Source organism: Suillus discolor (assembly GCF_016758755.1).
Source record: "Suillus discolor strain FC423 chromosome Unknown F5147scaffold_152, whole genome shotgun sequence".
Taxonomy (NCBI): Eukaryota; Fungi; Basidiomycota; class Agaricomycetes; order Boletales; family Suillaceae; genus Suillus; species Suillus discolor.
The window spans coordinates 8,764-36,637 of NW_024541399.1; the positions used below are offsets into that span (position 1 = coordinate 8,764).

The 27,874-nt window shown below is 47.5% G+C and overlaps 4 protein-coding genes and 1 non-coding gene across 5 annotated transcripts; 3 read left to right on the plus strand and 2 right to left on the minus strand.

The window, feature by feature from the left end:
• Window positions 1-209: 209 nt before the first annotated feature.
• F5147DRAFT_t131 lies at window positions 210-300 on the plus strand. The gene has a single exon. It is a non-coding gene; the product is annotated as a tRNA-Ser (tRNA).
• An 8,722-nt stretch (window positions 301-9,022) lies between these two features.
• F5147DRAFT_781760 (uncharacterized protein) lies at window positions 9,023-9,359 on the minus strand (the record flags this gene model as incomplete). The annotated part of the gene is made up of 2 exons (XM_041442688.1): window positions 9,023-9,041; window positions 9,094-9,359. The coding sequence occupies 2 exons, from the start codon at window positions 9,357-9,359 to the stop codon at window positions 9,023-9,025; spliced, it is 285 nt and encodes a 94-aa protein (XP_041284835.1).
• Window positions 9,360-15,987: 6,628 nt separating this feature from the next.
• F5147DRAFT_781765 (uncharacterized protein) lies at window positions 15,988-18,512 on the minus strand (the record flags this gene model as incomplete). The annotated part of the gene is made up of 9 exons (XM_041442689.1): window positions 15,988-16,061; window positions 16,115-16,406; window positions 16,458-16,666; window positions 16,720-16,823; window positions 16,880-17,008; window positions 17,056-17,105; window positions 17,169-17,453; window positions 17,506-17,742; window positions 18,270-18,512. The coding sequence occupies 9 exons, from the start codon at window positions 18,510-18,512 to the stop codon at window positions 15,988-15,990; spliced, it is 1,623 nt and encodes a 540-aa protein (XP_041284836.1).
• A 106-nt stretch (window positions 18,513-18,618) lies between these two features.
• F5147DRAFT_781766 (uncharacterized protein) lies at window positions 18,619-18,995 on the plus strand (the record flags this gene model as incomplete). The annotated part of the gene is made up of 2 exons (XM_041442690.1): window positions 18,619-18,676; window positions 18,739-18,995. 2 exons carry the CDS (start codon window positions 18,619-18,621, stop codon window positions 18,993-18,995), a joined length of 315 nt encoding a protein of 104 aa, XP_041284837.1.
• Window positions 18,996-22,777: 3,782 nt separating this feature from the next.
• Window positions 22,778-25,937, plus strand: F5147DRAFT_748645 (uncharacterized protein; the record flags this gene model as incomplete). Its single annotated transcript, XM_041440091.1, has 12 exons — window positions 22,778-22,849; window positions 22,898-23,230; window positions 23,323-23,516; window positions 23,575-23,740; window positions 23,794-23,942; window positions 23,993-24,387; window positions 24,473-24,628; window positions 24,683-24,821; window positions 24,871-25,357; window positions 25,382-25,511; window positions 25,561-25,703; window positions 25,761-25,937. 12 exons carry the CDS (start codon window positions 22,778-22,780, stop codon window positions 25,935-25,937), a joined length of 2,541 nt encoding a protein of 846 aa, XP_041284838.1.
• Between the last annotated feature and the right edge of the window lie 1,937 nt (window positions 25,938-27,874).

Genomic DNA, 27,874 nt, shown 5'->3' on the forward strand with positions numbered 1-27,874 from the left:
GCTTACATTTATCGCTAGTTGATAATTGTTCTCAATCGCATGGCGGGACACACATATCTTTGGTGGGACTGGTTGGTGATTAGGACATTCGGAAGGTAGACACTAGGGAATTTAGAGTTCGCCAGTCATAAACGTTAAACCTGGAAGGACAAGATTAATGGAACACCAATACATGTGGTTTTACATGCTTCTTCAGCGACAACCAACAAGTCACTTTGCCGGAGTGGTAACGGGATCGCCTGCTACAAGTAGCTAAGCGGTTGGGCTTTGCCCGCGAGTGTTCGAATCGCTCAGGTGACGCTTTTTTTGGTCCATTTCTGCAATCGAGGGTTCCCACGGGGTCTAACATGAACGCGACCAGTTATGTTATTCTCTTTACCCTCAAGTCCGCACAAAGTGTGAATGTTTGAACGCTCACGATGAGCGCGAACAAATATGCAAATCTTCCCGACATCGTATGTAATATCGCTACTGTCCATGTGATCTCTCCACTTATTGCTTGATGACAGGACACTGCACCAGATGTCTATGAAACGGAGGACGTGTTTCCCTCATCTGAGATCAACGTTAGTGCTCCTCGTGTTCCCGGAATGCTGCCCACGAACAACTAATCTCAATCAGAAAGGAGATTCGGATTCTGACGAACCCTCAGGTCCACGAATACGCGCTCAGCGGAGTGCAGAAACCTCAAAACAAGAACTCGACGACAGCAACTTGATCAGCGCGGAAGATGCGAGCAGACACTTTCGGAGAGCCGAACGACGTCGTGCGTTGTATTCTCTTGAACACGTATCGGATTACAGACATCTGATCATACGTCAGGGCAGGAATCACGCTTTGTATACCCCCGGTCACCGACGTCCTCTCCATCGCGTTCGCCCATCACCGAGTAGGCGGGCCTCTCCCTGCGCGCTTGCGGGCATTGCAAGCTGAGCTTGCCTGCTTTGGAGGGTGAGGTTGCAGATCCGTCCAATCCTGCGCTTAAAGCTGAGGGTGTCGATGCTGGTGAGATGATAAGAGGATTGGTGGACGTGCGCAGACGGTTGGAGAAAGTCAGAATGGGGCGTGAGGGAAGAGGAAGATTAGTTGGTGTTTTGGCTTGGTGATGGCGGCAAGGAAGACGGCACAGAAGACGTGGGAGGAGCCCAGTGCGGATGACAAGACGAAGGAGTCGAAAGTGCAGGAAGTTCCGGAAGTTCGGGGTATGCCGAAATGGACAAACGAGTCGGGGAACTAGAGAAATGGGTGGGCTCTGTGGGGCCGCGACTTTGGATGAGGTATGTACTTTTCGACGCCAGGCGCAGGGCGCTGCTAACCAGGTTTCAGTCTACGCCGATTACGCCGCCTCTTCTTCCTATGCTCACGCGCTTGAATTCACAACTGATGCTTTTGACTCAACCACGGCATATCGACTCCATCTCCCGTCGACTGAAACTTCTGTTGTCGGACCTTGAGCGGGTATCAACCGCGCAAACACCAAAGCGCCAATTGCAGCAGCCTGGTTCAACAGTCATTCCTGGCACTGCAACCCAGGATGCGCTCCTCCCTCTGTTAACGCGCCTAGCTCCTTCACTCCCTCACATCCCACATATATTGACTCGTTTGCGTACCCTATCTGCACTGCATGCATCTGCGGGTGAGTTTCAGGGAACGATGGCAGCGCTCGAGGAAGAGCAGCGTAAGACAAGGGACGCTCTTGAAGCTCTCAAAAGTGCCGTCGGAGACGTGGAGACCAGCTTAGAAGCTAACAAGGGAACAGTTGCAGGGAATGTGCAAGGTCTGGAGGACAGAGTAGACAGAGTTTTGACTCGACTCGAGGAGCTCTCAACGTAAGTAGCAATAGACAATTATAATGATACCATTAATGCAATGCCGAGGAATGCGAGTAAAATACAATGATCCCGTACAGCTTTTGTTCAATCAATCCAGATCGGTAACACCACTATCTGCAAGAAACTCTCTGGCATGCTCCTTCGCTGCAGCTGAAACGTTTGGGTCTAGAAACGTTCACGGTTAAAAAGTAATGCGTGGTACGGGAGCGGATCTTACTATGGATGGCCGCCTTATATCCAGCAAGGACACGATGCTGGTGTTCCTCTTCTGAATGTGAAGTGTCAAGATCGTGCTGGATACCAGCAGCGTCCAACACTTCTCTGGCGTGTTTCTTAGCTTCCTCGGAAACATGGGGATCTACACGAATCAGCAAAATGGTGTGCCATCGCATGCAACCGGCGTACTAGAAGTCGCTGCCTTGTAGCCCCGGAGGACATTCTTCTCGTGTGCCTCGGCCGCTGCCGACTGAGTAGCCTTTGTCTGCGCTGGCATAATGGGGTCTGCTGACTGACCCATCTCTTCAAGGCGTTTCAAGGCGTTCTCCTTTGCCTCGCCTGATACATTCGGGTTGTGGACAGCCGCTTTCAGGCCAGCAACAACGCGCGCTGTGTCTTTGGTGTGCTCTGAGGTTCCTGAGACACAACAAACTCTTAAGTATCGAAAGAAGAGGTCTGAAAATGTGAAAATACGTACCGGACATTGTTGTGTTTGTTAGAGAAATCGGTGAATGGAATTACGGGCATAATTTCCCCTAGGAGGCGTTATATACCAGCATCAACAGAGGGGCTTTATGGACTGACGTCGGTATGATATCACGTTCACGTGATGCGTGCGTCAATATCATTAATTATTTTTTGGAGTACGATTTCCTTAATAAGTAATCAAATATCAGTGAGCGGGCGTCGCGACTCATGTTGACTAAGCATCTCCAAGGTTCACTCAGTTGCACAGCCACACCAAGTCCTACACGAGTCCATCTAGCCTTCGAGGCACCTGAAGCACAGCGACCGGTTACATTCCACTGAGGCCGCAGCCTCCCAATCCCTATAATGGCTTCTGTCGCATCTTCGAATACCCTCAAATCACATACATCTCCCTCGAAAGTATGCTTCACATGCATCATGCAATCTAATATTTGACGTTCGCTACCTTAGCCTTCCTCCACTCGTACTTACGATGCGAAGCTCGTTTCACGAGAAATGCACCGCCTCGGGACCCTTGCAGGTCTAAATCCAAGCATTACCCCTTCACTATCCACAGGCCCTGTTGCACCTCCTCTCGCGCTCGCACCATCAACTTCGCCATCTAGCAGTGGCATTGCAAGTGCCGCTACGCTTCATTCCAGCGCGTCAAGTGCGGGTATAAACGGACAAGGATAATCCCTGGCGCACACTGCATGTGCATGTCCTCCCCCTGTTCAATGAAGAGCCATTGCGTGTACCCATGTACGTTTGTTGCGCGATCACCTGCTCTGCAAAAGTCTAAGTATACACAGAGAAGACCCTCAACGCTCTTGTAAGACGGCATATTCAAACGGTGCTAGCTGTGTCCCCTTCGAAAACTCTCGCGACTCTCGAAACAGACGCGCGTGAGCTTATTGCAGCAGGCATGGTCACTCTCAACGCCAAGCTCTCTAATATATCAGACGAAATACTATTGGGGCCGTGTTACTGAGATCTGGGCCTTTTTCTGGGACCAAATACTCCCATATATCGAAGGGGTTAGCTGTCTTGCCCAATAACGAGTCGTGTTTCTGTGCTAAGCTCATCTTTCAGGTCCTATTACCATTGCAAACTGATCCCTTACTTGACCTCACTACATCGCACGCAAAAACAACATCGGACGTCTTCGCCTACGCGACAAGGCGGCAAACTGGGTAGCTCATCAGCGCTATCCTCGCTATCTCCGACGATTGACGTTCGCAGCGTCGCTCTATGTGCGTTTCGTGATCGTGTCGTGCTTCCTGTCCATGGCCGTCTACATATCTGCTGTCCCCTCCTTATGGGAAAGACATGCTCGCACGGCTAAGTCCCTTCCGTCAACCGAGATTGCAACAGATGTGTGTGCCCTATTAAATTTTAAATCTAATTCCTCGTGACGCATTCGCTAGGTTACTAGTTCTCACATCTGAGCGGCGGGTCCGCTCTCCCTCTCCACCCCTTTCACTACACGCGCCTGTCATCCATCCTTCGGCAGGCGAGGCGGCAATCGAGTCTCTGCTCCGCCTGGTTCGAACCAGCGGGTTTCACATGGACATGGACATGGTCTCTCGCACCTCGAGCAGCCACGCCCAGTTTCCTGTCTGCCGGGCGCCCACGTGATCGACGGGGGCGAATTGGCTCCTCTGGGGCGGCGAGTGTACTTGGGATTGTTGGCGGGTGGGCAGCGATGCCCACACAGACAGATGAGCGGGAGGAAGAAGAAGAAGGAGAGGGTGGAGAGACTCCGAAAATTGGGGGGATTGATAAAGGGCTGACGAAGCCGTATCACCAGCGTGGGGGTGGGTGGGGTCTTGGAGCTGGGAACGAGGACATTATCAGGCCAGTTGAAGAAGATGACGATGACGATGCATTAGACTGGGCTCAAGCTCAGGTTAGTGGGAGCTATCCAGCTGAGGCGATTTCAAATTAATTTTACACTAATGGATCTAGGCCGTGGTCGAGAAGTTAGTAGGGATAAAACCCATTGAAGCTGTTGCCGATTCGCGCAGAAGGGCAACTTAGCTGATATAACTGATGGAGGTCTTCAGTGTTGATTGTCTGTGTACTGATACTGTACCTTGCTACGGGTATGGCCGCTTCCTGTGTCTCGTGTTCTTATTTGCCCCAAAGCTGATATCTCGCACGAAGAATACTTAGAAAGGAGTACTAGTTGGGCCTTCATTGACACGACAGTCTGTAGCTTGGTCTATCCCGATCAATCTTTGGAGTGTCGTGTTGATGAACAGCAGCATCCGCTCGCTCTCATGTACACAGTGGCCAGTGGTACAAAAGAGGTCATCGTTACTGATATTTATGCACTCCCCGAGGGGATGGATTGCGAGGAAGCAATTTTTTCATTGATGTCGATGAAAGGCGACAAACTTTCACCAACCGATATCATGATCTCGAACCCATCTTCCCCGACATTCCTCGTTCATCATTAACATCATGGTACCCCAGTGCTGATCACGAAGCCTTACTTCAACTATTCAGAGGCACAATAAATCATCTCGCACGCCTTCATGTATTCCAGAATTTTGCAGTCAATTAACTTTCAGAAAGCCCAACTGACGAAGTTATCGAGAGTAAATTCACCCTGACATCGACGAAAGTTCGGGTCGGTCCGATATCAGCGAGGTTTGTCCTGGAACCACCACAAGACGAGAGGTCAAGGGGGAGGCCTACATCAGACAGGTGCTAATCATTGTTTAGATTCCATTGAAGCAGAAGCAAATTGGAGGAACATTTTCGACAATGTACCGCATCGTGTTGATGTTGATGTACGTGATCCCCGTCTATAATTGAGCTGTCCCTCTTAACCAGTGTGTTGTTGATCCCCGACAGCACACGGAGCAACTGAGCATGCACTCAATCCCGGTCCAATCCTTTCAACTGGGCTCAAAGATTCGTCTCTGGCACGCAGCGCTACGCAGACGAAAGAAATCAGGCATTCAGTTGCGTGTGCTAATAGTCGAAGTCCCGCTAACAGCAGGCAAGCCTGTATGTGTTTCCTTCCAAATTCTTTACTACTATTGCTTATCTCGATCAAGACATGAAAGGCAGCGGATAACGCACGTCGCATAGAATAAGAGGGTGCAAAAGAATTTCCCTGCCTTTGCAGCTGCGACCATCAGATGACCCGCTGCAGTCCATGTTGAACTGACTTCGTGCTGTCGATGGTGCGTGAGGGTCTGGTGGGCGCTTGTGGCGATACCTGTCATATCGGTCGGGTTGTCTGTCAGTGCTGCCGATACCTACAGATAGATTAGCAAGTAACGGAAATTCATGTGCCTACTATACAGCACTGCCAGCAAGTCATCAGGAAATGCGAAACTTGTTCGAGAAGAAGCGGTACTAATTAATAACTGCGTCAGCGGGGTCTGTAAGCGGAACGACACAGCGCTGGCAGTTATTTATATTTGACTAGGCAAGACACGGTTTATAACGGTGACGACGTATGTGGAGAGACTGCTTAATCAAAAATCATGTTCAAAACCTTTAGGGACAACGTAGACATACACTTGTTGTGTAGGGTGCGGCACGGATGCGGCAGGCCTGAGGCCCTCCAAATGAGGTCGTCGGACCGGCAACCAAGTGGAACCTAGGTCCTGCCTACTATGTTCACCACCACTAGTACTGGTGATTCGCGATCGCTGGAGCTGCAATATTTCAGTGTTTCAAGCTTTCAAGGGTCTGATCCAGGCGTGCTCGTAGCAAGTTGTTCCAGAACTCTATGTACGTAAGTATAATGCACACAGGTTTGCACAACACGATTGTTCTACACAGCTGTTAAGTACTCCTTCGACCCTCTACGTCTTACGTTCCCTGGACCTCTTACCAGCTATCATATAACCCACCCGACGAAAATGCTCTCTCTGTCACTCAAGGCTTCTATCAAGGATTTCGATCTCAGCAAAGTATTCGCAGTTCGGTCGAAGCGCCCCACAAAGAACAGACGCGCACAGTGCAGCTCGGCAACCCACCACGAAGGCCATGACTCCATCTCTGCAGATATCCCTAGTGAGTTTCCCGTTTCTTCATCCACTCTCCATTCGGATTTATCGCTACTAGTGGACTCTGGATCTCTGGCGAGGGATCCAGATCCCCAAGTCTCCGTCAATATTTCCTCTGCTACAGCCTCCCATGGCGATTCCTTTGCCCGCGCAACTTCTGACGTAGCTCAGACATTTCTACCTGTCGTCCAGGCCTTTGCAAGTGCAATTCCAATCGCCGGTCCTCCTATGCAAGCTGCTATTGGTGGATTATTGTCAATCCTTCAAATTATAGATGTGAGAGTTTATTTTATTATTAGGATATTTCTTGATTCATGTGTCATCACAGAGACGTAGTCAGAATAAAGCAGACCTAAATCGCCTGAGGGAACGACTTCAACGACTAAGCTCTCATCTGTGCAACGCTCCGACTGCCCAGAATCCCTCCGAACAAGACCGGAGGAATTCCATAATTAGGTATGCACATTCTTGATGTGTTCTTGACGTTTCCCTACATTGAGTGGGCTTAGGATTCTGCAAGAGACCTCTGCCCAGCTGACGAAGCTGCAAAAACGTCGTTTTGGACATGCATCCGTCACACAAGCTATCGCCGGATGCTCCATTGAGATCGACCGTTATTTGATGGAGTCTTTGGTTGTTTCCTACTCTTTATAAATTGCCAGGATTCACTTACTACTCCGTTTGGCTAGTGGTCGTTCCAAATGCAAAGTCACCACGACACCCACGAAGGGTCGGCAATCCTACGGAGGCAGCAGGATTCTGTGGGACCCACCGCAACGCTGTTAACCGCGGCTGTCACGCTTGGCTGTGTGAAACTGGTAGACGCGACAGGCTACGAACATGCAATATCAGTGACCTGTTGCACCTGTTTCAGGTCTGCCTCCCCAGCGTAAAATTTGTATTGGGAAGCTTGCTCATTAAATTCTCTTTAGCAACTCGATAAGATGCTCCAGGTCCTGTTCGAACGCAATTCGATTGAAGCTCGAATTCAGAGACAGTATATGGAGCAAGGACAATATGATTTGTGCATTGACGACGACAAGCAAGTGTCCCGACTTACAGGCCATGAATGGCCAAGAATTGATGCAGGCACGACAATCGTCATGAGGATCGTCTTTGAAGAGGACATAAACTTTCAAGCTGAATACCAATGTTATTTGTGCGGCGCTGTCAATCGCATTGATGCCAAGCATTCGCTTCAACGCCAGGCTGGTAGCTCGATCAATTGGTGGGTATATTTGTCTTTTGAGGGCTGACAGGGCCTAACAACCAAAAGTCGAATATGCAAACGACGATTTCAGATCTCCCGCGAATACAGTCCAGAGCCCAAAACACAATCTTCCATTGACTACACTGAGGCAGAAACGCACCTCATTCGCAACTTTCATGTCCAGCAAACAGTATGTGCCCATGGGACTTCCTTAGCCGTTTTAAACTGAAAGCGCAATAACTCTAACCCCAACCCGCACGCTGCTGGTGCTCTGGCCGCGTCCCGCTCTCAGTTCGTGCGTGTTCGCGTGCTTTGACCTACTTCCCCGACGCTGATGGTGCTCTGGCCGCGTCCTGCTCTCAGCGAGTGCGTGTTCTCATGCTTTGACCAGTTTCCCCGATGCTGATGGTGCTCTGGCCGCGTCTCGCTCTCAGGATGTGCGTGTTTTCGTGCTTTGACCTGCTTCCCCGACGCTGATGGTGCTCTGGCCGCGTCCTGCTCTCAGGATGTGCGTGTCGTCTGTTGAAATGTTTACTTTTCAGGCAATACTGTCATTTTAATGCATCAAAACAGGCTAAGTAGCCTAGTTTTGTGATGCATCAAGCTTGCTCATTGCGTGATGCATCATTAATGCATCAGGGATCTGACAGTTATGCATCATCCATCCGGTACATATTTGGGCTGCGCCGTCCATATTTAGCACTCGTCCATCCATATTCAGTGCGCTGTACCTATATATACCTTGCTCCCTGGCAATATTTTGCTTCCGGTAGTACCCTGTAGTACCTTGTTCCTGGTGGTACCTTGCTTACCTACTCAAATCTTTGGTGTCTGGTTACTCAGTATTCAGTTTGGTAGGCCTCTTGCTGTTCCTACTCGAATCCTTTGGTGTCCAGCCACTCAGCATCCATTTTAGTAGGTCTCTTGCTGTCCTAGTTGTCCTTTCATATTAGTAATAGGGCAGGTCCCATCAATGACGCAATTTTTGAGCTGTGAATTCGCTAAGTCCCCAACTCTGTCATTCTACCAAGGTTTTCCACTAAGTCCTCAACTCTGCCATTCCGCCAAGGTTTTCCGTCTCGTACGTTACACAGTACATCACAATTAAGTTGCTGTAGCATACTATAATCAAGCATATTTTTTGTACTTGGACCAAATCAAACTGTTTTCAGAAAGTCAAAACAACGAAGTTATATTGCAGAGTGCAGCACAATATTTAGTACAGTGTACAATCACCAAGATGTAGAGGTACATTAACAAGATATTTAAGAGTGACGAGCCCTTCTATAGAGTTTATCAGTATTATCCACCTTTGCACAGGAACAGATGAACATACTTCCGTGAGTCCACGGGGCGAGCACGACGTGTGTGGACACCAATGTCGTTATCACGTTCTCGGGGATTGAATGGAACATTGTTACAGACGCAGAGACGAGGCACATGTGCTGCTGGAGGGTCTAGTATTGTAGATGGACCCATAGATAAGGTAGGAGCTGGGGGGTTTTCAACATGCCGTCTACGCACCCCACGGCGAGGATGGACCTCTGGTTGGTTAGCAAGCGAATCACCTTCGTGGTTATTCTCTCCTTCCTCGCTATGCATGGACGAGACGGCAGGAAGAAGAACCTCTATCTCTTGATGTGGGTGTTACAACCGCTATCTCATACCTTTTACACTCTTACGATATGCCTTCCTTTCTTGAACTTGTACTTACTATCTCACGATGACTTGGTCTGTGTGCACATATGGATCTATTTAAGCACATGTATTACGCTTGTATTCTTCACTTGAATCTTACTAGGTTTTACCTGGAACATCCTTCGCTTAAGACCTCCAATCTTAAGTCGTCCTGAAACCCGATTCTTAGTCAAAGCACTCCTCTGACTAAGTCCACAGAACTCTCTCTTATTTGAGAGACTGAGAATCTCAACGACCGAAAACTCTGTCGAGTTGTCGTTGTTAGAACTATCCTAGTTCGTAACAAAAGATTCAAGTCGAAAGACACCACACATCTGTGTGTGTCCGATACCAACTCTACAAAGAAGACAACCACCGCATCATTTTCATCACGTCGTTTATGAATGAAGGAAATGCCAGATTATGGAAAGAAGAATTTCTGGAAGACGCTCAATTCATTGACTCCTCTGGACAAAAGAAAGGATATGGTACCATGAAAGATTTCTTAGAAGCTTTCAATAAAGCATTCTCCGCAATTGATCCTTCCAGAACAGCAATGACCAAGCTAGGAGCTCTCAAACAAACCGGAGATCTCCAGACTTATATCGCCGATTATCAGAGGCTAATCGCTCAGGCAAAAGTCAAAGAAGAAACCGCCAAAATCTTTCACTTCCAGCAAGGACTCAATATAGGAATCCTTATCAAGATGTTCAATGCTGGAAACGTCCCAAAGAACTTCGATGACTACATCGCCGCAGTAGTCGACATTGATAACTGCCACACACAGTTACAATCCATTAGATCCCGCTTCCCTATACAACAGAAGAAGAAAAGATTTGGGGATCAAAGATTTGTACCCACAAGGGATCGCGATGCTATGGTGATTGATCGACTCACAGATGAAAGTCGCCAAGAACACATGCGTGTTGGAAAGTGCTTCACTTGCCACCAGATCGGACACTGTGCTCGGGAATGTCCGCAGAAGAAAAAGGGACCTCCCGTTGTCCGCAAAGTAGAAGAAGAGGAAGAAGAAACTAGGCGCATTCAAGAGGATTTTTGAAACAGAGAAACATATCGACGGTGGAATCTCCAATAGAACCTGTACGTTTGATACGAGCTGTCAATGATAAAAAAGAACTTCGCATTCCCATTACTCTCATATCTCGAAAACAGGAAAATGTCGAAACAAGTGCGGTAATTGATTCTGGCGCTTCTGGAACCTATATCTCCGAAAGCTTTGTGAAAAAGCTCGGGATAAGAACCCGAAAACTGAAAAAACCATTCAATATCCGAACTGCAGACGGAAGCTATTTCAGCAGCAGACCAGTAAATCGGTACTGCACCCTTATCATCAAGATTGATGAATGAACCATGATAGGAAAATTCAACATTACCAATTTAGGAACACGAGACCAAATTCTCTTGGGAATTCCATGGCTCCAAAAGATGAATCCCTCTATCGACTGGGCAGAACGAACTCTCTCACTTCCTTGTACCCCAAAGTCTATCGAAATCTCGGAAAGAATTCGAAAACTTAGCACCCCCCCCGAACAAAGAAAGTGGACAAATTCCAAACTAAAGAAACAACCATCCAAATTCTCTGCTTCCATCGAGGAAATCCCTGAAGATGTACCACTGTTGCTACCAACGGAGGATGACGATCTTTTTGACACTCAGGAAGATGTTTGGTGCGCTCCACCGGTACAAGATGTCTCTACCTATAAGCTAGATGACGGGGAATTCCTGGTTGAATACGGTGCTGATGGAGAATTCGTTCGAATTATACAAGAAATTTCGCTCGACACTCCTCTCACAAAGGATGGAACATCCTTTTCGGAACAAATTCCGATCATCACCCCTCTTAAAGTTAGCAACAAGGCGCAAGAGTTTGCAACGGAAGAAAAGGAAAAACAGAAGAAACCCTTCGAAGAACTCGTACCCGCTTATCTCCATGAGTATGCGGATGTATTTGCCAAAGATGGACTAAAACAACTCCCCCCGGAACGACCAGGAATAGACCACCGCATAGAAACAAAACCTGGGTTCCTTCCAAGGACGTCTAAAGTATACCCCCTCTCACCAAAAGAAAGGCTTGCGGTAAAGAAATTTATTGACGAAAATTTGGAAAAAGGTTTTATCACTCCGTCGAAATCCCCACAAGCCAGTGGGTTCTTTTTTGTAGGAAAGAAAAGTGGAGAGCTTCGTCCCTGTCAAGATTATCGAGGCATTAATGATCAAACGATAAAGAACTCTCATCCCCTTCCACTTCCGGCAACTCTTATCGAACGACTACACGGGGCAAACTTCTTCACGAAAATGGATATTAGATCAGGATATAACAACATCCGTATCCACCCGGATGATCGATGGAAAGCCGCGTTTACCATGGAGCACGGATTATTGAACCAAGTGTAATGTTCTTCGGGCTATGCAACTCACCTGCCACCTTTCAAGCATTTATGGATAATGAATTCCGTCAGGAAATCAACGAAGGATGGCTGGTAATATACATGGACGACATCCTTATCTTTTCAAAGACACTTGAAGAACATCACGAACGAACAAGGCGGATCTTAACAAAGATTAGAGCGGAAAAGCTATTTCTGAAACCAGAAAAGTGCACGTTCGACTCTCAAGAAGTCGAATTTCTTGGCATGATCATTAAACCAGGATCCGTAGAAATGGACAAAGCAAAAACCAATGGCATCAAAGAATGGCCCGTTCCTACTTCTGTTAAAGAAGTTCGGTCATTTTTAGGATTCTGCAATTTCTACCGATCATTTGTCGCTCACTACTCGGACATCGCTCGTCCCCTTATCGATCTGACCAAGAAGGATACCATTTTCTCTTGGAACGCTCAACATCAGGAAATGTTCGACCAGTTGAAAACCTGTTTTACCACCCATCCTGTACTCCGCAACCCAGACCCCTTAAAACAATTCGCTATTGCCACAGACGCTTCTTTAGTGGCAACAGGAGGAGTTCTATTACAAACTGACGAAAACGGTGTCTATCACCCCTGCGCCTATCTATCGCAATCATTCAATCCAGCCGAACGAAATTATCCAATTTTTGACCGAGAACTCCTTGCCATAATTCGTGCGCTAACCGAATGGCGACATTATCTTGAAGGACACCCCTCCCCGATTATAGTTTTCACAGATCACATGAACTTGCTCTACTTTAAGAAAGCTGAACACTTATCTCGTCGACAAGCACGATGGCAGATGCTTCTGACTGACTTTGATCTGGAGCTACATCACGTTCCTGGTTCTAAATTAGCTGTACCTGACGCCCTCTCTCGGCGATCAGACCATGATACCGGATCCTCCGATAACGATAACACCATCCTACTTCCCGATTCCATGTTTGTCCGACTCATTGATGATGACCTTCGCGCTACCCTTGCCAGCTCAGATGCACTTAACGACCCACTATTCGCCACTGCCGTAGACGCCCTCAATGGTGTCTGTCTTCCCCCCATGAAATCCGCTTTAAGTGATTGGAAAGTAGATTCAGGGATATTGTCTTACAAGAACCGAGCGTATATTGCTCCTGATCATCGCAAAACTATGTTGGCTCGATACCATGACCATCCAACCGCTGGTCATCCCGGACGTTTTAAAACCGAGGAATTGGTCAAACGCGAAGCGTGGTGGCCAGGTATGGGAGCCTTCATCCGGAAATACGTTGAAGGATGTGCCACCTGCCAGCAAATGAAGGCCGATACACATCCCGTTACGCCACCTCTCGTCCCCATTTCCTCCCTTGCCACCCGCCCCTTTTCACAGATCTCTGTCGATCTTATCACGGATCTTCCCATTTCCTCTGGTTTTGATTCCGTCATGGTCGTGGTAGACCATGGGCTTAGTAAGGGGGTGATAATTACTCCTTGCCATAAAAATATTACCTCTGAAGGGGTAGCCAAACTATTCCTGAAACACGTATTCAAACGCTTCGGATTACACGACAAAGTAATCTCTGACCGAGGACCCCAATTTCTCTCAAAATTCTCCGTGGAATTAGCTCGACTCCTTGATTATTCTATCGCCCCTTCCACCGCCTATCATCCGCAGACTGATGGACAGACTGAACGACTCAATCAAGAACTAGAAACATACCTACGGATCTATTGCAGCAACGACCCAACTAATTGGGTAGAACACCTTCCCATGGCAGAGTTTGTTCACAATCATAGAAAGCATGACGCCCGAAATGCTTCACCTTTCTACATCATGATGGGTTATGAGCCTAAAGGAATCCCCCATGTCTTGGCAGACTCAACAGTACCAGCCGTGGAGGAACGAGTTCGACTTCTTCAAAAGATCAGAGAAGAAGCGATAGCCTGTCACAACATCGCTATGCAACGGATGGCGGAAAGATCCTTCGGCCAGAAGTACCAACCATGGAAAGTAGGCGATAAGGTGTGGTTATCTGCAACCAATCTCCGTCTAAAACTCCCATCTCGGAAACTCGCCCCGAAAAGATATGGCCCCTTTCCCATTTCTGCCGTACTATCTCCGATCACGTTCACACTCCAACTACCTCCGCAATGGAAAATACATCCCACGTTCCATGCTTCCCTATTATCGTCCTATAGCGAAAATGACGTTCACGGTCCGAACTTCTTGGAACCACCACCTGACATTCTGGAAGAAGAAGAAGAATACGAAATAGAAGCTATACTGGCTCACAAAGGTACCAGCAAACGTCGCCGTTATCTTGTATCATGGAAAGGATATTCCTCCGCTAGCAACGAGTGGATCCCGGAAGAAAACCTGGAAAATGCCGGAGAAACCCTTTCGATCTATAAAAGAAAACACTCGCTGTGATATCTTCCCATCAACATAAACATTATGTCCTTCCCAGTTTCTTACACTCTCCCCTATGAATCCACGTTCGCCCCAATCGACCTATCCTCCGACGAAGGAAGATTTGAATCCTTCATCTCAGAAATCGAAGACCTTACTCTCATCGAAGCCGCAATCCTTTGTCCCCAACATGCCATTGAAATCAACAAGATCCTTATCAACCGAAACGCCTTCTCCATCAATCTCCTCGTTAACGTCATCAGATCCGCCGAACTCATTGAAAGACTCGTACGACATGTGGAGGAACCACGTGTTCAACATGGCATCATGCATTTACAGAAACGCATTCGTGCTTACACTCTGCGTCTTATCCCTCAGGAGGTTAGGGCAGATATCCAGGAAGTTATTCACATCATTGCTGAACGAGTCACCGGAGTCGCTCGCCCACCATCTCCACAACCAGTTGAACGAACAACTGCGACTCCACCACCTTCCTATGACGGTGGAATTCCCATTCCTCCTCCTCGTGTGTCTGACGAGCTATTGGCTGCTGTTAACAGCCTCACGGAGATTACCAACGCCATGATCGTTAACCTGCAAGAAGAGACCCAACTTGCATTACAACTAGCCTCCACAGCATCCGCAACCACGTCTGATACGGTCGTTGCTCCAGAAGAAACTGTAGAGCACCCGGAAAACCTTTACGCTGCCTTCTCTTCTACGCACGAAGAGATAACCATGGAACAGTCGATTTCTCCTCCCGACGAAACCATCGCGCTTGCTGAAGCACTCAAAGCGCTACACATCCATCCACCAATGACTATCCCATCCACGCTTACTCCACCGACATTCGTAGACTTGCCTTGTCCCAGTACAAGCCCTTGGACCTACCGCCCCTGCAGAGTACGCTGAGCTAATCGCGGAAGCAGAACGAATCCCCATGCCATTGTCCTCCATCTACGTACTCGCTAAAGAAGACGTAGCCCAGATTAAAGAATCTTCTCGAAGAAGAAGAAGGTCCCCTAAACATGGATACCGAGGCAAGGGAAAGAAAAGAGCCTCTAGCGATGATGAAGCATTCAGTCACCGTCCCGCTCCTCCCGTCATACGCCCTTCATCCTCGAACCCAGACGAAAACCGTGTTTGCAGATACTGTAAAACCCTTGGCCATCGCCAAACCAACTGTCCCGATTATTATTGCAGGATATGCAGGGAACTCTCCCCTGGACATCTATCCTTGTATTGCCACCAATTCACTGGAAGCTCCCCCACTACGCTTACTTGGAAGGACGAAGGATTCTACCAAGAACTCTCTCATTGGGAGAAAAGTTTAGATGAAGCTTACGTCAGCCAGTGCCAGGAAGAAGAAGCCCTCCGACAGGCGGAGTACCTTACTGGAGGAGGCGATCAGCTTGACTATTCCGACGACCCTATCTATTGGGCAAACCAGGACGACTCTAACCATTGTGAATACCAAGATTATGAGTAAAGTCGGTGACTTCACGCTTAGTAAGGGGGTAATGTTACAACCGCTATCTCATACTTTTACATTCTTACGATATGCCTTCCTTTCTTGAACTTGTACTTACTATCTCACGATGACTTGGTCTGTGCGCACATATGGATCTATTTAAGCACATGTATTACGCTTGTATTCTTCACTTGAATCTTACTAGGTTTTACCTGGAACATCCTTCGCTTAAGACCTCCAATCTTAAGTCGTCCTGAAACCCGATTCTTAGTCAAAGCACTCCTTGACTAAGTCCACAGAACTCTCTCTTGTCTGAGAGACTGAGAATCTCAACGACCGAAAACTCTGTCGAGTTGTCGTTGTTAGAACTATCCTAGTTCGTAACAGTGGGCGATCACTGCTGGGAGATGTTGGATTGGTGAGGTTATTGGGAAGTCGTACAGGTGAATCCGACAATTGGTTGGTGTCATGGGTCACTAACCAGTCAGGTATCCCACTTCCTGTGGTGGTGAAAGCGTGGGGATCGAAGGCTGAGAAATCGGCGGTCCCCACTACGATGGGGTCCCATGCGGCCGCAGAGTGAGAATCACGACGCAACTCTGCAGCAAGTGATAAATGATCGCTTGCTCCAGTCATGCTGACTAGCCCACTCGATGCATCAGCAGTATCCAATGGAGTATGTGAGCTGCTCTACATGCGCAATGAGACACATTTGATGTATATTGATAGGCTATTACTCACTGCATTATCTCCAAAATGCTCATCGGCTTGGGGAGTCATTCGATACAGGTCGCTTGTATTAAGGCCGGGTACCAGGAGATCCTCGACTCGACTCATACTACCCTCCCCAGCGCTCTTTTCCCACTCATTGGCTTCGTCACTGTCCAAGTCTGACAAGGACTCTTCATCTTCATCACTTGCCGATTCATGAGGTAGGGTAGATTCAAATACTAGTTGGGAGAAGGTAAGGTTGGGCTCTGAATGTATAGAAACTCGAACTTACCGAGAGCGTTTTGCACGAACGCTAGAAAGGCAGCTTGCATTGCATCAAAATCTTTGTAAGCATGATTGAACTGGGCGCCGCTTTGAAGTTCGCCAATGTGGTAACTTGACTAATGATGAGCACAGCCTCCGTTGAGTGTGTAAATGCTAGCACTACTCACTTGAACACTGATGCTTCTCCTGTTGTAGGATCGCGACCTCCCATGAGAACGGTAAACTTCCAGCCACCTGTAATATGGGCGAGATACTTGAGGATGCGGTCGAGCATTGGGCCCAGCTCACGGATTGCCCTACAGAGGATCAGTAATGTGAGGCTTGATTGATAAATGGTACATACTTGACTTTCGTCTTGTCATCGATTTTCGGTGTCTTCCCAGACTTCAAATCCTGACGCTTTTTTCAGAATCTTGCTTTGGCCTTCTGATACTTCCTGTCAATATCGGCTTTGACGGATTCACTTTCCTCTGAGTACATACGCCGTGTGATCTCACGGCGCTTGTTCAGCTTGGGGCCTCTGCTGGTAATGTTCTCTGTTGCAATTGCAGCGTCTGCAGTATGCTTGACCTTTGCTTCATAGAATTTATGTGAGTAAATATTGATCTTTTGTGGGGCGCGTGTGCCTTTGAGTTCCACGCCTCCACCCAATACGGCATCAAATTTCAGCACACCCCTGGCCCCCTTTGAGCGACCAAGACGTGCCGGATTGACCTTCCACCTATACCAAGTGACAAGTTGCTGTCCAAAATCAATTAGTACGCCCTATCCAGTTTTCATACATGTGACTTACCTGCTGACGCACCTCAACCGCCTTGGCAAGAGCCTTGGTTTCATCCGGGGTGAGAACATGGTCAGCTGGCATGTCTTTGAAGATGACTTGTTCCTCAGGCCACTTTTCGAACCATAGAGCCCATATGCTCGTGAAAAATTCATCGAAATTCTTGTCTGCGGCACTCTCACGGAATTTGGACATGAAGCTCAAAAGATATTCCTCCTGCTCTGGAGTGGTCCATTTTTTGCCTGGCATCTGGCATAACCCCCGTAGCAAGGTCAGTTTTTTTTTCAAATAAAAGCAAAGCTTGGGGCACACTTTGACGGTATGTAGGTGATAACGACAACAGGTGATATTCCACCACGGTGATCCTCGAGTACGGTAATCCCTCAATTTCCTAATTCCTCAGGCCACTTCTTATTGAGAGTATATTCCCAGACTTTCACTAATTTAACAAAATTATGCACGCAAGAAAAGTTGTCTAGTTCTACGCTAGATTTACACATATCACACCGCCACGCTCTCGCTCTCTCGCTTTACGCATGCACCGAATGGCTCCCTCATCTATCCCCTAAAAAAACAAATCAACTGTGGTGATAAACGATCTTCAGACAGAATATCTCACCTTCGTGACTTCTTCACAGAAAAATATTCCATTAGTGTTCGTTTTGGCGTGCGCGTCTGTTGATATAAGGTGTTCATAATGATGAAAATTTGAATCCTCTTGCTCGCACAGTGAGCATATGTTCCTGTCTTTACACGACCAAACAGGACGAACATACTCGACGACGGCATCGAATAGCTTCAGCAAGCAATGCCTCCTGCAGCCCAGACAGTGCTTGATCATCGGGTATGTCTGCGAAGTGCACAGTATGTTCAGGCCAAGTCGTGAACCAGTGTGAATATACATTCTCCCAAAAATCATCCTGTTCTTCCACTGACCCAGAGCGAGCAATCTTAAATGCAGACAAAAATGTTTTGAGCATATCGCGCTGGTCACACGTGAGGACAGCAATCTGCGACATGGACATGGTGAGAGGAGAGCAAAATCAAGTTGTGGGATAGCGCCATAACCTGACCTACAGAGACCATACACGTCTTCGCAAAAAGATCTGCGCATAGGTACATTTCATGTTGTCGTCGCTAATCATAGTCCCACGGACAAAGATAGAAGCGCAGGCTCTACATGGTAGGTACACTAGATGGGGAACTTGTACTCCTGGTACCACAACTCACCTTCTATGAAGGCAGCCACTAATTCACTGTCTCCGCCTTCCGCCAGATGCAACAAGATGTCCTCCACCATTCCTATCATTTCCCTCATGATGTTACAGGGATCTGTAACACCTACTAGAGCCCCAGCTCTCCCTACACCTGCCCCCGCTCTGCTAGACTCCCCGCGCGGCGGTGCGCCGCCTGCGCCTAGAAAGACAGCGGTCTGGACCGCTATGACCCCGCCTCAAGGCGCTATGACCCCGCCTGATGCTATGACCCCGCCCCTGGCCTAGACGGCCTTGTACCTGGTCCATGGAGGCTGTATGCCTCATGGTCACCCTAGATCAGCGCATGTATACAGCATGTCGCTTCATGAAGATCCGGAGCGCCCTAGGCGCCTCATGTATGAAGACCCGGAGCGCTTGGCGCTTCCTGTACCTATGCGCAGCAGCCCTTGGCGCCGCATGTATGATCAGAGGTTAAGCCTCATGTATGCTATCTCTCCTCATGTCTAGTTATCTTAGATTACCGATATACTATAGATTACAGACTGAGCTAGAATACCTATAGCTAAACCCTATAAGAGTAGCTACATTGTCATAGATTATCTTTACTTTAATCTACTAGGTTCTACCAAGAACTTGCTCATCTAAGCTTAACCGCTTCCTTGTGTGAGACCGCACTTCAGAGTCGCTCCCATACGCCTCTGCACGTATCCGCTAGCCCTGCATCTCGACGAGCGCCGTCTTACCGAGATCGCCGGAGGAATCCTTGACGTTCCGTCAAGGCCAGACCACGCTCAGCTTCAGTAGACTCACTCGAGTCGTCGCTGAGAAGACCTATCCTAGTTCGCACACGTCGACCTACAGTCGACGTAACACATGAACTTGCAGATGCCTTCTGCAGCACGCCACTCGTCACAGACACCGCACATCTGAAGGATACCATCCAGCCCACGGTTGGCTCTGTCAAGAAAGTCTTCAAAGTTTGTAATAGCGCATTCAAAGACAGATCTGTCTCCGCTCCCGGTAGGATATAGCTCGGGGTCAGGCATGGTTTTGGAGTACTCATCCACGAGGAGGTCGAAGAATCTTCATGGGGCTTTGATATGCGTCATGAAGTCGTCCTTGGCATACTTGACCACGGCAATGCAGTCTTGTAAAGTTTCGCTGTTACCAATGTCAGACGTGTCGAGACATGTAAGTCAAAGCAGCACATACATCGGTTCGTCTTCATCATCTGAAAGATCGTTGACTTGACAGGCTTTTTTTTCTTGGCATACCTGACGCTGCTTTGCCAGTATAACCTCTCGACACCTGGGGTCTTTCGGTCAAGTTGACTCAGAGATACCGTCAGTTTATTACTTACTTTAGATAGTGTCGACGACGCTTGTCTCTCACAGCTTGTACTCTATCTTGATGAGTTTTATGAATAGTCGGGCGTACCATAATGATGAATGTAGTGACTGCGAAGTAATGTTGTATGGTGAGGAGAAAAAGAACGAAGCATTTATACGAAGCACTCACATTTGTTTGGACCAAAACAATGAGTCTTTGATTTGTCGAAGCATTCGCGAGGATGGTCGGACCATAACACAATATTAAGACAGTGTGTGCGAGAGAGACCTACCAGCTAGGTGGGATGCTAGTATTTTGAAAGATACGTGTGAGTGTGATGTGTCGCGGTAGTACTACCTCATGATAAATATCACCCTGGACTTACATAGCGTTTGAATGCCTGAATCCCCCTAACTTCTATGCATGCGAGTGAAGTCAGTAACTGGATCCAAAAAGGTTGGACCATAATCATGTGGGACAATCAGCAATCAGCTGCGTAGATATTGGAACAAAATAACTAAATGGCAGGTTGTCTCGTAGATTACTGCGGTATTTCACTGAGATCTATTCAACTAAGATACAGGCCTGCAATGACAAGAACATTATGTTGTAGGACTGCGGTAGGACCAAAACATGCGGTAGGACCAAAACATGCGGTAGGACCAAAACATGCGGTAGGACCATAATAGAATTAGGTGTTATTGGTTCCGTTGTTGGCATGTGCAACTGTGAACCAGCCGCCTTGTCTGAGAAGGGAATGTATTATTCCCTGCTCAGACAAGGCAACTGGTGTTGGTAGTGGTTACCATTTTCTGGAGTCGACAGTATCAACGGGAAAGTGAGTTCTAACGCATCTTCATCTAACACGTCTCCAAATACCAATAGTGCCAGCAACATTTCTAATAATGCCAATACCATGGTAGTGGCACAAACGAGGTGTTACCATTTTCTGGAGTTGACAGTATTGATGGGGAAGTGAGTTCTAACGCATCTTCATCTAACGCGTCTCCAACTTCGTCTAACGCGTCCCCAAATACCAATAGTGCCAGCAACATTTCTAATAACACCAATACCACTGCGAACGCCAACTCGAACTCTAACACAATGTATTATTCCCTTCTCAGACAAGGACCTTCCAATATATTCCAGTTTCAGTAGGTCAAATACTTCTTTCCTAAATGACCACTCCAATATTCCAGTTTCAGCAGGTCAAATGCGCTGTATGGCTTCATCAAGCCTTTTCTAGCTCCTCCTGTTTCTTCTGGCTAGCACCGTACTTGCCGGCAATTCAGTAAGTAAATCAGATTCACTGTATGGTCTTAGTTTTATCCAAGTTTCTAGTTTCAGCAAATTGAATGCACTGTATAGTTTTGCCAGGTCTTTTATAGAGCCATAGCGTCAACAGGTGGGTCACTTTCCTTGCCATTCTTACGCTGACCAACATGTCAGTCAAAGTACCATTCTTCATCAAACACGTCTCATTTTCACCTATCGCCGTCAATAATGCAGTCTCCACAGCGCCAAAGGAGCTCACATTCGTCTACGATGGCACTCCTGAATTCGAGCAGGCAGCACGATCGATGGCAGATGAGTGCCTGCTTTCATACTATAATGGCGTCTATTACAATCTTCCAGGTGCGTTAATGGTGGTGGAATTTCTCTCATTGCTAACAGTATTTCAGAACAAGTCAAAGACAAGCAATTACTCTTCTATGTCATTCGCGGTTCCCACATTGGTGTAGTCGCTGGCTGGTGAGCGCAGTTTTGTTATGAATATTTATTATATTTATCAAACATTTGAACACTAATAGGGAGAATGCATTGAACTGCGTCCTGGGCGTTAACAAGCCTGAATATCACGAAGTTGTATCTATTGCGCTCGGGGAGCAACTGGTGAGGGAGGCGATTGATAAAGGCCAAGTAGAGATGGTAGATCCCTGGGGGCTCTGATAGTTAGGCCTGTTCTATTAGTATTACTATTTGTCAGTCGCGCTGTAGGGTCTTATGAAATTCGGGTGTCCATTACTATTTGTCAAGTCGCGCTGTATTCGCGTGTCTGAGGTTTTGAAATGTTCGGGGTCCTCAATTCCCACAGTGACAGTCAACATTGACCCAATCAGTTCCTTGCCAGCAGTAGTGCGCCATGGATGAATCATCACAGACCGTTCAGGCCATACCTCTTTCATGCTCATTCCGTCAGTTAAATAGCCGTGGGCGCGGACGAGGTTGTGGGCGATCAAATTCAGACATACCAAGCCGAAAGCATGCTCGACTAAACCCCTACACACCCACGAATCCACATTCCAAAGCACCCATCCATACCTCTGTCACATTTGCATCACGTTAAGAAGGCGATTTGATTGTATCTAAACAGAAAATCCTAGGGACCACATCCATATTGTCATCCTATGAACCTGACAGCCAATATGCTGTTTCAGGAGAGGATTTCTCTGATTTTCCCTATGATTGCGAGGAACCGGAACCATCTGTATTACTAGATGAGAGTGCAAGGCATAAGCGAACGGCTGTGGTATGTTTTATTTAATGATAAGTAATTGTTCTCATTGATCAAACGAGACATTAGGACCATCCCCTTCTCATCTGGATGAAGGAATGTGATTTTTTTATAGCGGAAATTCTGCGACACGATGGACGCAGAGATCACACTTCTGACACATGTCCTGGATGTCGATGTCCGACATTTACACCCCCACGATATCGATGCCAGGAGTGTCTGGATGCGCAATTGTACTGTGGCGCCTGTATCATCCAGAATCACATACGGTTACCTACCCATCATATTCATGTCAGTTTATTTTCTCAATTGTGAAAGCACTGATAGCTCATTAGCTTCTTAGGAATGGAACGGTCAATTTTTTGAGCGTGTTTCATTGAAAAGCATGGGCCTTCGCGTACAGCTGGGTCACGCAATCGGCGAGTGGTGCATTCTTCCCAGAAAGGCATTCAACGACGATTTTGTTCTCGTCGATGCCAATGGTATTCATGAAATTGGGCTGGACTTCTGTGGCTGCACGACCTCCCAGACACATACTAGGCAACTACTGCGTGCTGGTTGGTTTCCATCGACTTCTACTAATCCACGAACAGCCGCAACATTCCGTGTTCTTCATCAATACCATATTCTGTCTTTTGAGTCAAAGGCTTCCGCATATGAGTTTTATCACTCGCTGGTTCGCTTAACGGACAACACAGGCTTGACCAAATGAAAAGTAAGTTTTAATCTCACTAAGTGTGAATTTTTCAGTTCACACTGTCGTTTCAGGATCGTTATGAATCTTTCATGCGCATGGTCTGTGAATGGCGTCACTTGGTGATGTTAAAGCACTCAGGACGTGGCCATGATCCAAGTGGTGTGGCGGGTACTTCGGAGGGTCAGTGTGCTGTGTTATGTCCTGCATGTCCGCAGCCTGGGAAAAATCTCCTGGACAATTGGCAAGATGCTCCAAAGGCCAAAGGGTGAGTCCGATATATATCACAAGGTGGTCAGGACTCGAGAGCGCTGATCATATCTCAGTTGGCTATATGGACTTTTTCTGGCGATTGATGCCAACTTTCGTCTGAAAAGACGTGTGGTATCGTCCGATGAGATTGATCCCAGCCTTTCACAAGGTTGGGCTTATTTTGTAGAGGAGGCATCTTACAAGTCTCACATCTCAGACAGGGCTGAAGATACACAAGAGGTACGTTTCTTTACCGCTTGGGTCAAGATGCTGTCTGACATTCTAACTTGCAGAAAAGCACGTGCTCCAGCCACAACGCTGTGAACATGGCAGACACCAAATTATCTCAAGGACTTGTGGCAACAGGAGTAGGTACTGTTGATTGTGCACGTCATAATATGAAGCGTCCCAATGGAGTTGGCGACCTTCAAAAGGGAGAAAAGTGGGTTTTTTCTCACTAATTTTATGGTCTGATCTAACAAACACGATCAGGTATCTGAACATGGATTATCTGTTTTTCTCTACACTACAACACTCCACGGTAGATGTCTTGAATGTGTCATATGACATCGCTTGTCAATGGCACAAGCATCTTTGGTCACGCATGCTGTCTTTGCCACCTTCCCACCACTTGAACTATCTTACGAGGACGATCCGCTTCTTTGTGCCCAAGTTCCATCTCCCTGCGCACGTCTCCAAGTGCCAAACAATTTTTTCATTCAACTTTACTCGCTTTGTCGGGCGCACAGATGGCGAGGCACCAGAGAGAGGATGGTCCAATATCAATCCTGTAGCTTCAAGCACGAAGGGTATGGGTCCAGGCTGTCGTCGAGACACACTAGACGATCATTTCGGCGACTGGAACTGGAAAAAAGTAGTTGGACTTGGTGAGCTCTAGTTGCACAGTATTATGTACACAAAAACTAATAGAGTTGGTTTTAGGATCATTGCTTTTATTCAAGATAAAATAAGCCCAGACAGAAAAGGCCGAGCATGGTGCTGCCTTCGAGGAGTTTGATAGTGTCATCACGTCTGAAAATCGCGTGGCCTGGAAGGTTGAAATGGAGGCATGGGAGGAAAATCCAAACGATACGACGGTTTCCAACCCGTTACAGCTGAAAGGCATTGGTGAGTTTGATTTGATCTCTTTGGTGTACCCTACTTGACATATAAATCGACCAGCGATTACACAAGCAAGTGCACGCTTGAACTTAGCCCAGCTCGAGGCTGAGGATCTCGAACGTGGTGTAGATCTTTCACTTCACCCTGATGTATCGCCAAGTGTACTCATCGCATCAGGCATTGACCTTGAAGAAGAACAGTGAGTGATTAGCACATGTCTCACTCACCATACTAAAACGCTCTACAAGGCGGCGCTTGAAGGCCATAGCCGACAACATGGGTATTTATGCCACGGATACACAGAAGTTGAGTATCCTCCGCATGAGGATGTCTCTTCATCGAAAGACCGAATCTTGGAGGCGGACCCAGCTTCTATATGTACCATCGGTGCAAGTACTCGTCAACATGTCAGCAACCAGTGCTCTTGAAAATGCTGAGCTTATGAAGCTGTGGCTCCTGTCCGCATTGAATGGTAATGCTTGTGATTTGCACCTCCAACACATCGAGTGGGAATTGCGATTCGCGCAAGCTCACGACGCTTTAGAAGAGCTTAGGCAGTGCCTCCATGTACACTGCTCCCTCTTGAATTTCAAGAGGGAATGGATTCGGGGCCAAGGGGCCAATACTCGGGCTCAAAACGCGCTCGCATGTATACATGCTAGGCAGGCAGCGTGCGTGAAGCGCTATAGGACTGCATGGGGGGCTCTCAAATCTCTCGCACAGATTCTGAAGAAGGTAGATTGGCGTGGACGGTTGCAGGACCTCTCTGATGACGACGTGAAGCCACTCATCGACCCATTTGCCACTCAGGGAGAGGGAAGGCGAAGACTGACGTGGATTTGGATGATGGACAGTGTGGACAATTGCGCAGATGGTGGGGACGTTGATGGTAAGGTTTCCGATCCATTTTTCATGGGATTAATCTCAGCGTTTGCCAGGTGTTCGTGTTGAATGGTGCAAATCCCGTGCCAGGGCGCTTTGCTGGGCTGAAGAAGTGGACCTTCTCCAGGAGGAGATGCACCGGGTTTTGCTATTTTTCAATTGGCAGGCAAATTGGTGGGAAGGACAGGGAGTCCTCCAGGTCCATGAGTCCACCCCCTGCGATGGAGAAGAACCAGGAACTGCTGCCCGCCATGAGGCTGTTGCCCGGGATGAAGGCTTGCGCGCTTATGCGTCTAGGCAAGCCAATATTCGCCGTCGCCTCGCTGCCCATTTTGACCGCATATGGGCCCCATTCACTTCTCCTCAAGACATACTGGGCAATCCGACTGCCATGCTCCCGTTACCTGATTTAACAATCCCTGATATGCCCTGATGCTTCAGATTTTCTGTCGATTGTTGGTACCTACTTAGTGTACCTTGTATTACATCACTAGTACTGAATGAAGTTGCCGGTCTTAAAATTGCCGGTTCTAAGTTACCTTAAAGTTACTGGGGCCCAGACCAAAGTATAGGCTGGTAGGGTACTATGGCATCAAGGCACTCAAGGGCACTCGAGTCTGATAGTGAGCATGGTTTAATGCATCAATAATGCATCGGGAGGCTTTGTAATGTACATAGTTGATGCATTAGCTATCACTGGACACCAGCAGACTTGATGCATCAATGCTACAGGGACTTGTGTACTTTTTTTGACTTCAATGCCTTCAGAGTGAATTCCTCCACGATAGCCCAAGCCAACCAAGTCACATTTCACCCTCACATGGTACATAACATTATCTTTCCCAGTGAATAACCTCATCTAACTTTTTGCACTGCGCTGTCAGATGGTGCGTGTTTTTATATTACGCATGTCTTTGAGCTGATTGTGAGTAGCAGAGTATGGGTATAACCGCATCGAGGAAATTTAGGAAGACTGTAACAATGCTTGCGATGAGGATGGAGCATGCTTCCAGCCGACGATGGGGACTTGGAGGATTATATGGAATGGGAGGACGGGGAGGACCATGAGGAGACAGTGTTTTATGGCGAACTTTGAACATGCTACCCCCTGTACAACTGCAGACTCAGCTTCATGTGCTTTGATGTTTGTTTCCCTATGTATATGAACAGAATCATTCATCATCAGGTGAACTTGGAGTGTTCAAGCTCAAGATTAAGTACTCTGTTTGAAATACATGTCAATCACTCTGCTCATGTATTTTTTTGCCGCCATCACCTTGTCCTGACCCTTCAATACTCAATGTTGTATCCCGAGCAGTAGCTTCAGGGATCTATAAAGTACATTCATTTGAATCCTTGAGGTTGTACGCAATCACACGCATTTCACAACATCAATTGCGTCTTAGGAGAGCTGTGCATATGCTTCGATCGACGCCAGCCTCGGCCTCGGCCAGATTGATGTGTGCATGTGCATGCAATGCCTGTACTGGTACTCGCATAACAGATGCTGAAGCTGTCGCTCACATTATTGTTTCCATGATCGCTTACATTGATCAATCCTGTTGTGGGACGACGTCAATGGGCAGCTCGAATGAAATCATTTGCGGTTCGCGACTACGGGCATATCAAAACCTGGACCGATCCAAGTACTGCTTTTGAATGAGTTTGTCATCAACCCATCAGAATGAGGAACCACGCCATGTCCTTGCGTTCTTTCTTTCCACGAGTCTCCGAGTTTGTTGCAAAAAAATGAAGAGTGGGCTGAATACGTCGTTTATTCGTGTCATGACTCTGATACTAGTGCGTACAACAGTAGTGTCATAAGCTAATAGCATAGAGTCACCAAGCCGCAGTCACCAGAGTCGTTTTTACTTGATCCCGGTCCGATGTGACATAGGTTGACTTACATAGCCGCTGTCCCGGGGAAACTGGGCTTTTCGAACGTAGGCGGTGGATAGACATCGATTAGACAAGGTGTAAGCCTTGGTAAAATTGGGAAAACGCATGAGTTAAGCAGAAGAACGCAGTTGCGATGTTGCATCACCTAGTCCTACTAGTATAAGCTGATATAAAACGCGTGAAAATTGCTTCTCGCAGATGACGACTTACCCAATGTGTGGTTCCAAGAAATAGACGACTTGAGCCTCAAAAGAGGGACTTCGACTGGGACCGGGTCGAACGTTCAACGCACTGCGGCTGATCTGAACTGCAAGCCCAACAAGTCACTCTGCCAAATTACGTGAGAATCAAGGACGCTCTTCGAATTCAGCTCGAGGTCCATCGCATCATTTGTCAGGTAAATCATGTGAACTTATCAATCAAGTTTGCTGTCTAAATTTTGATACAGAGTTCAAAGTTGAACTTGCGGCA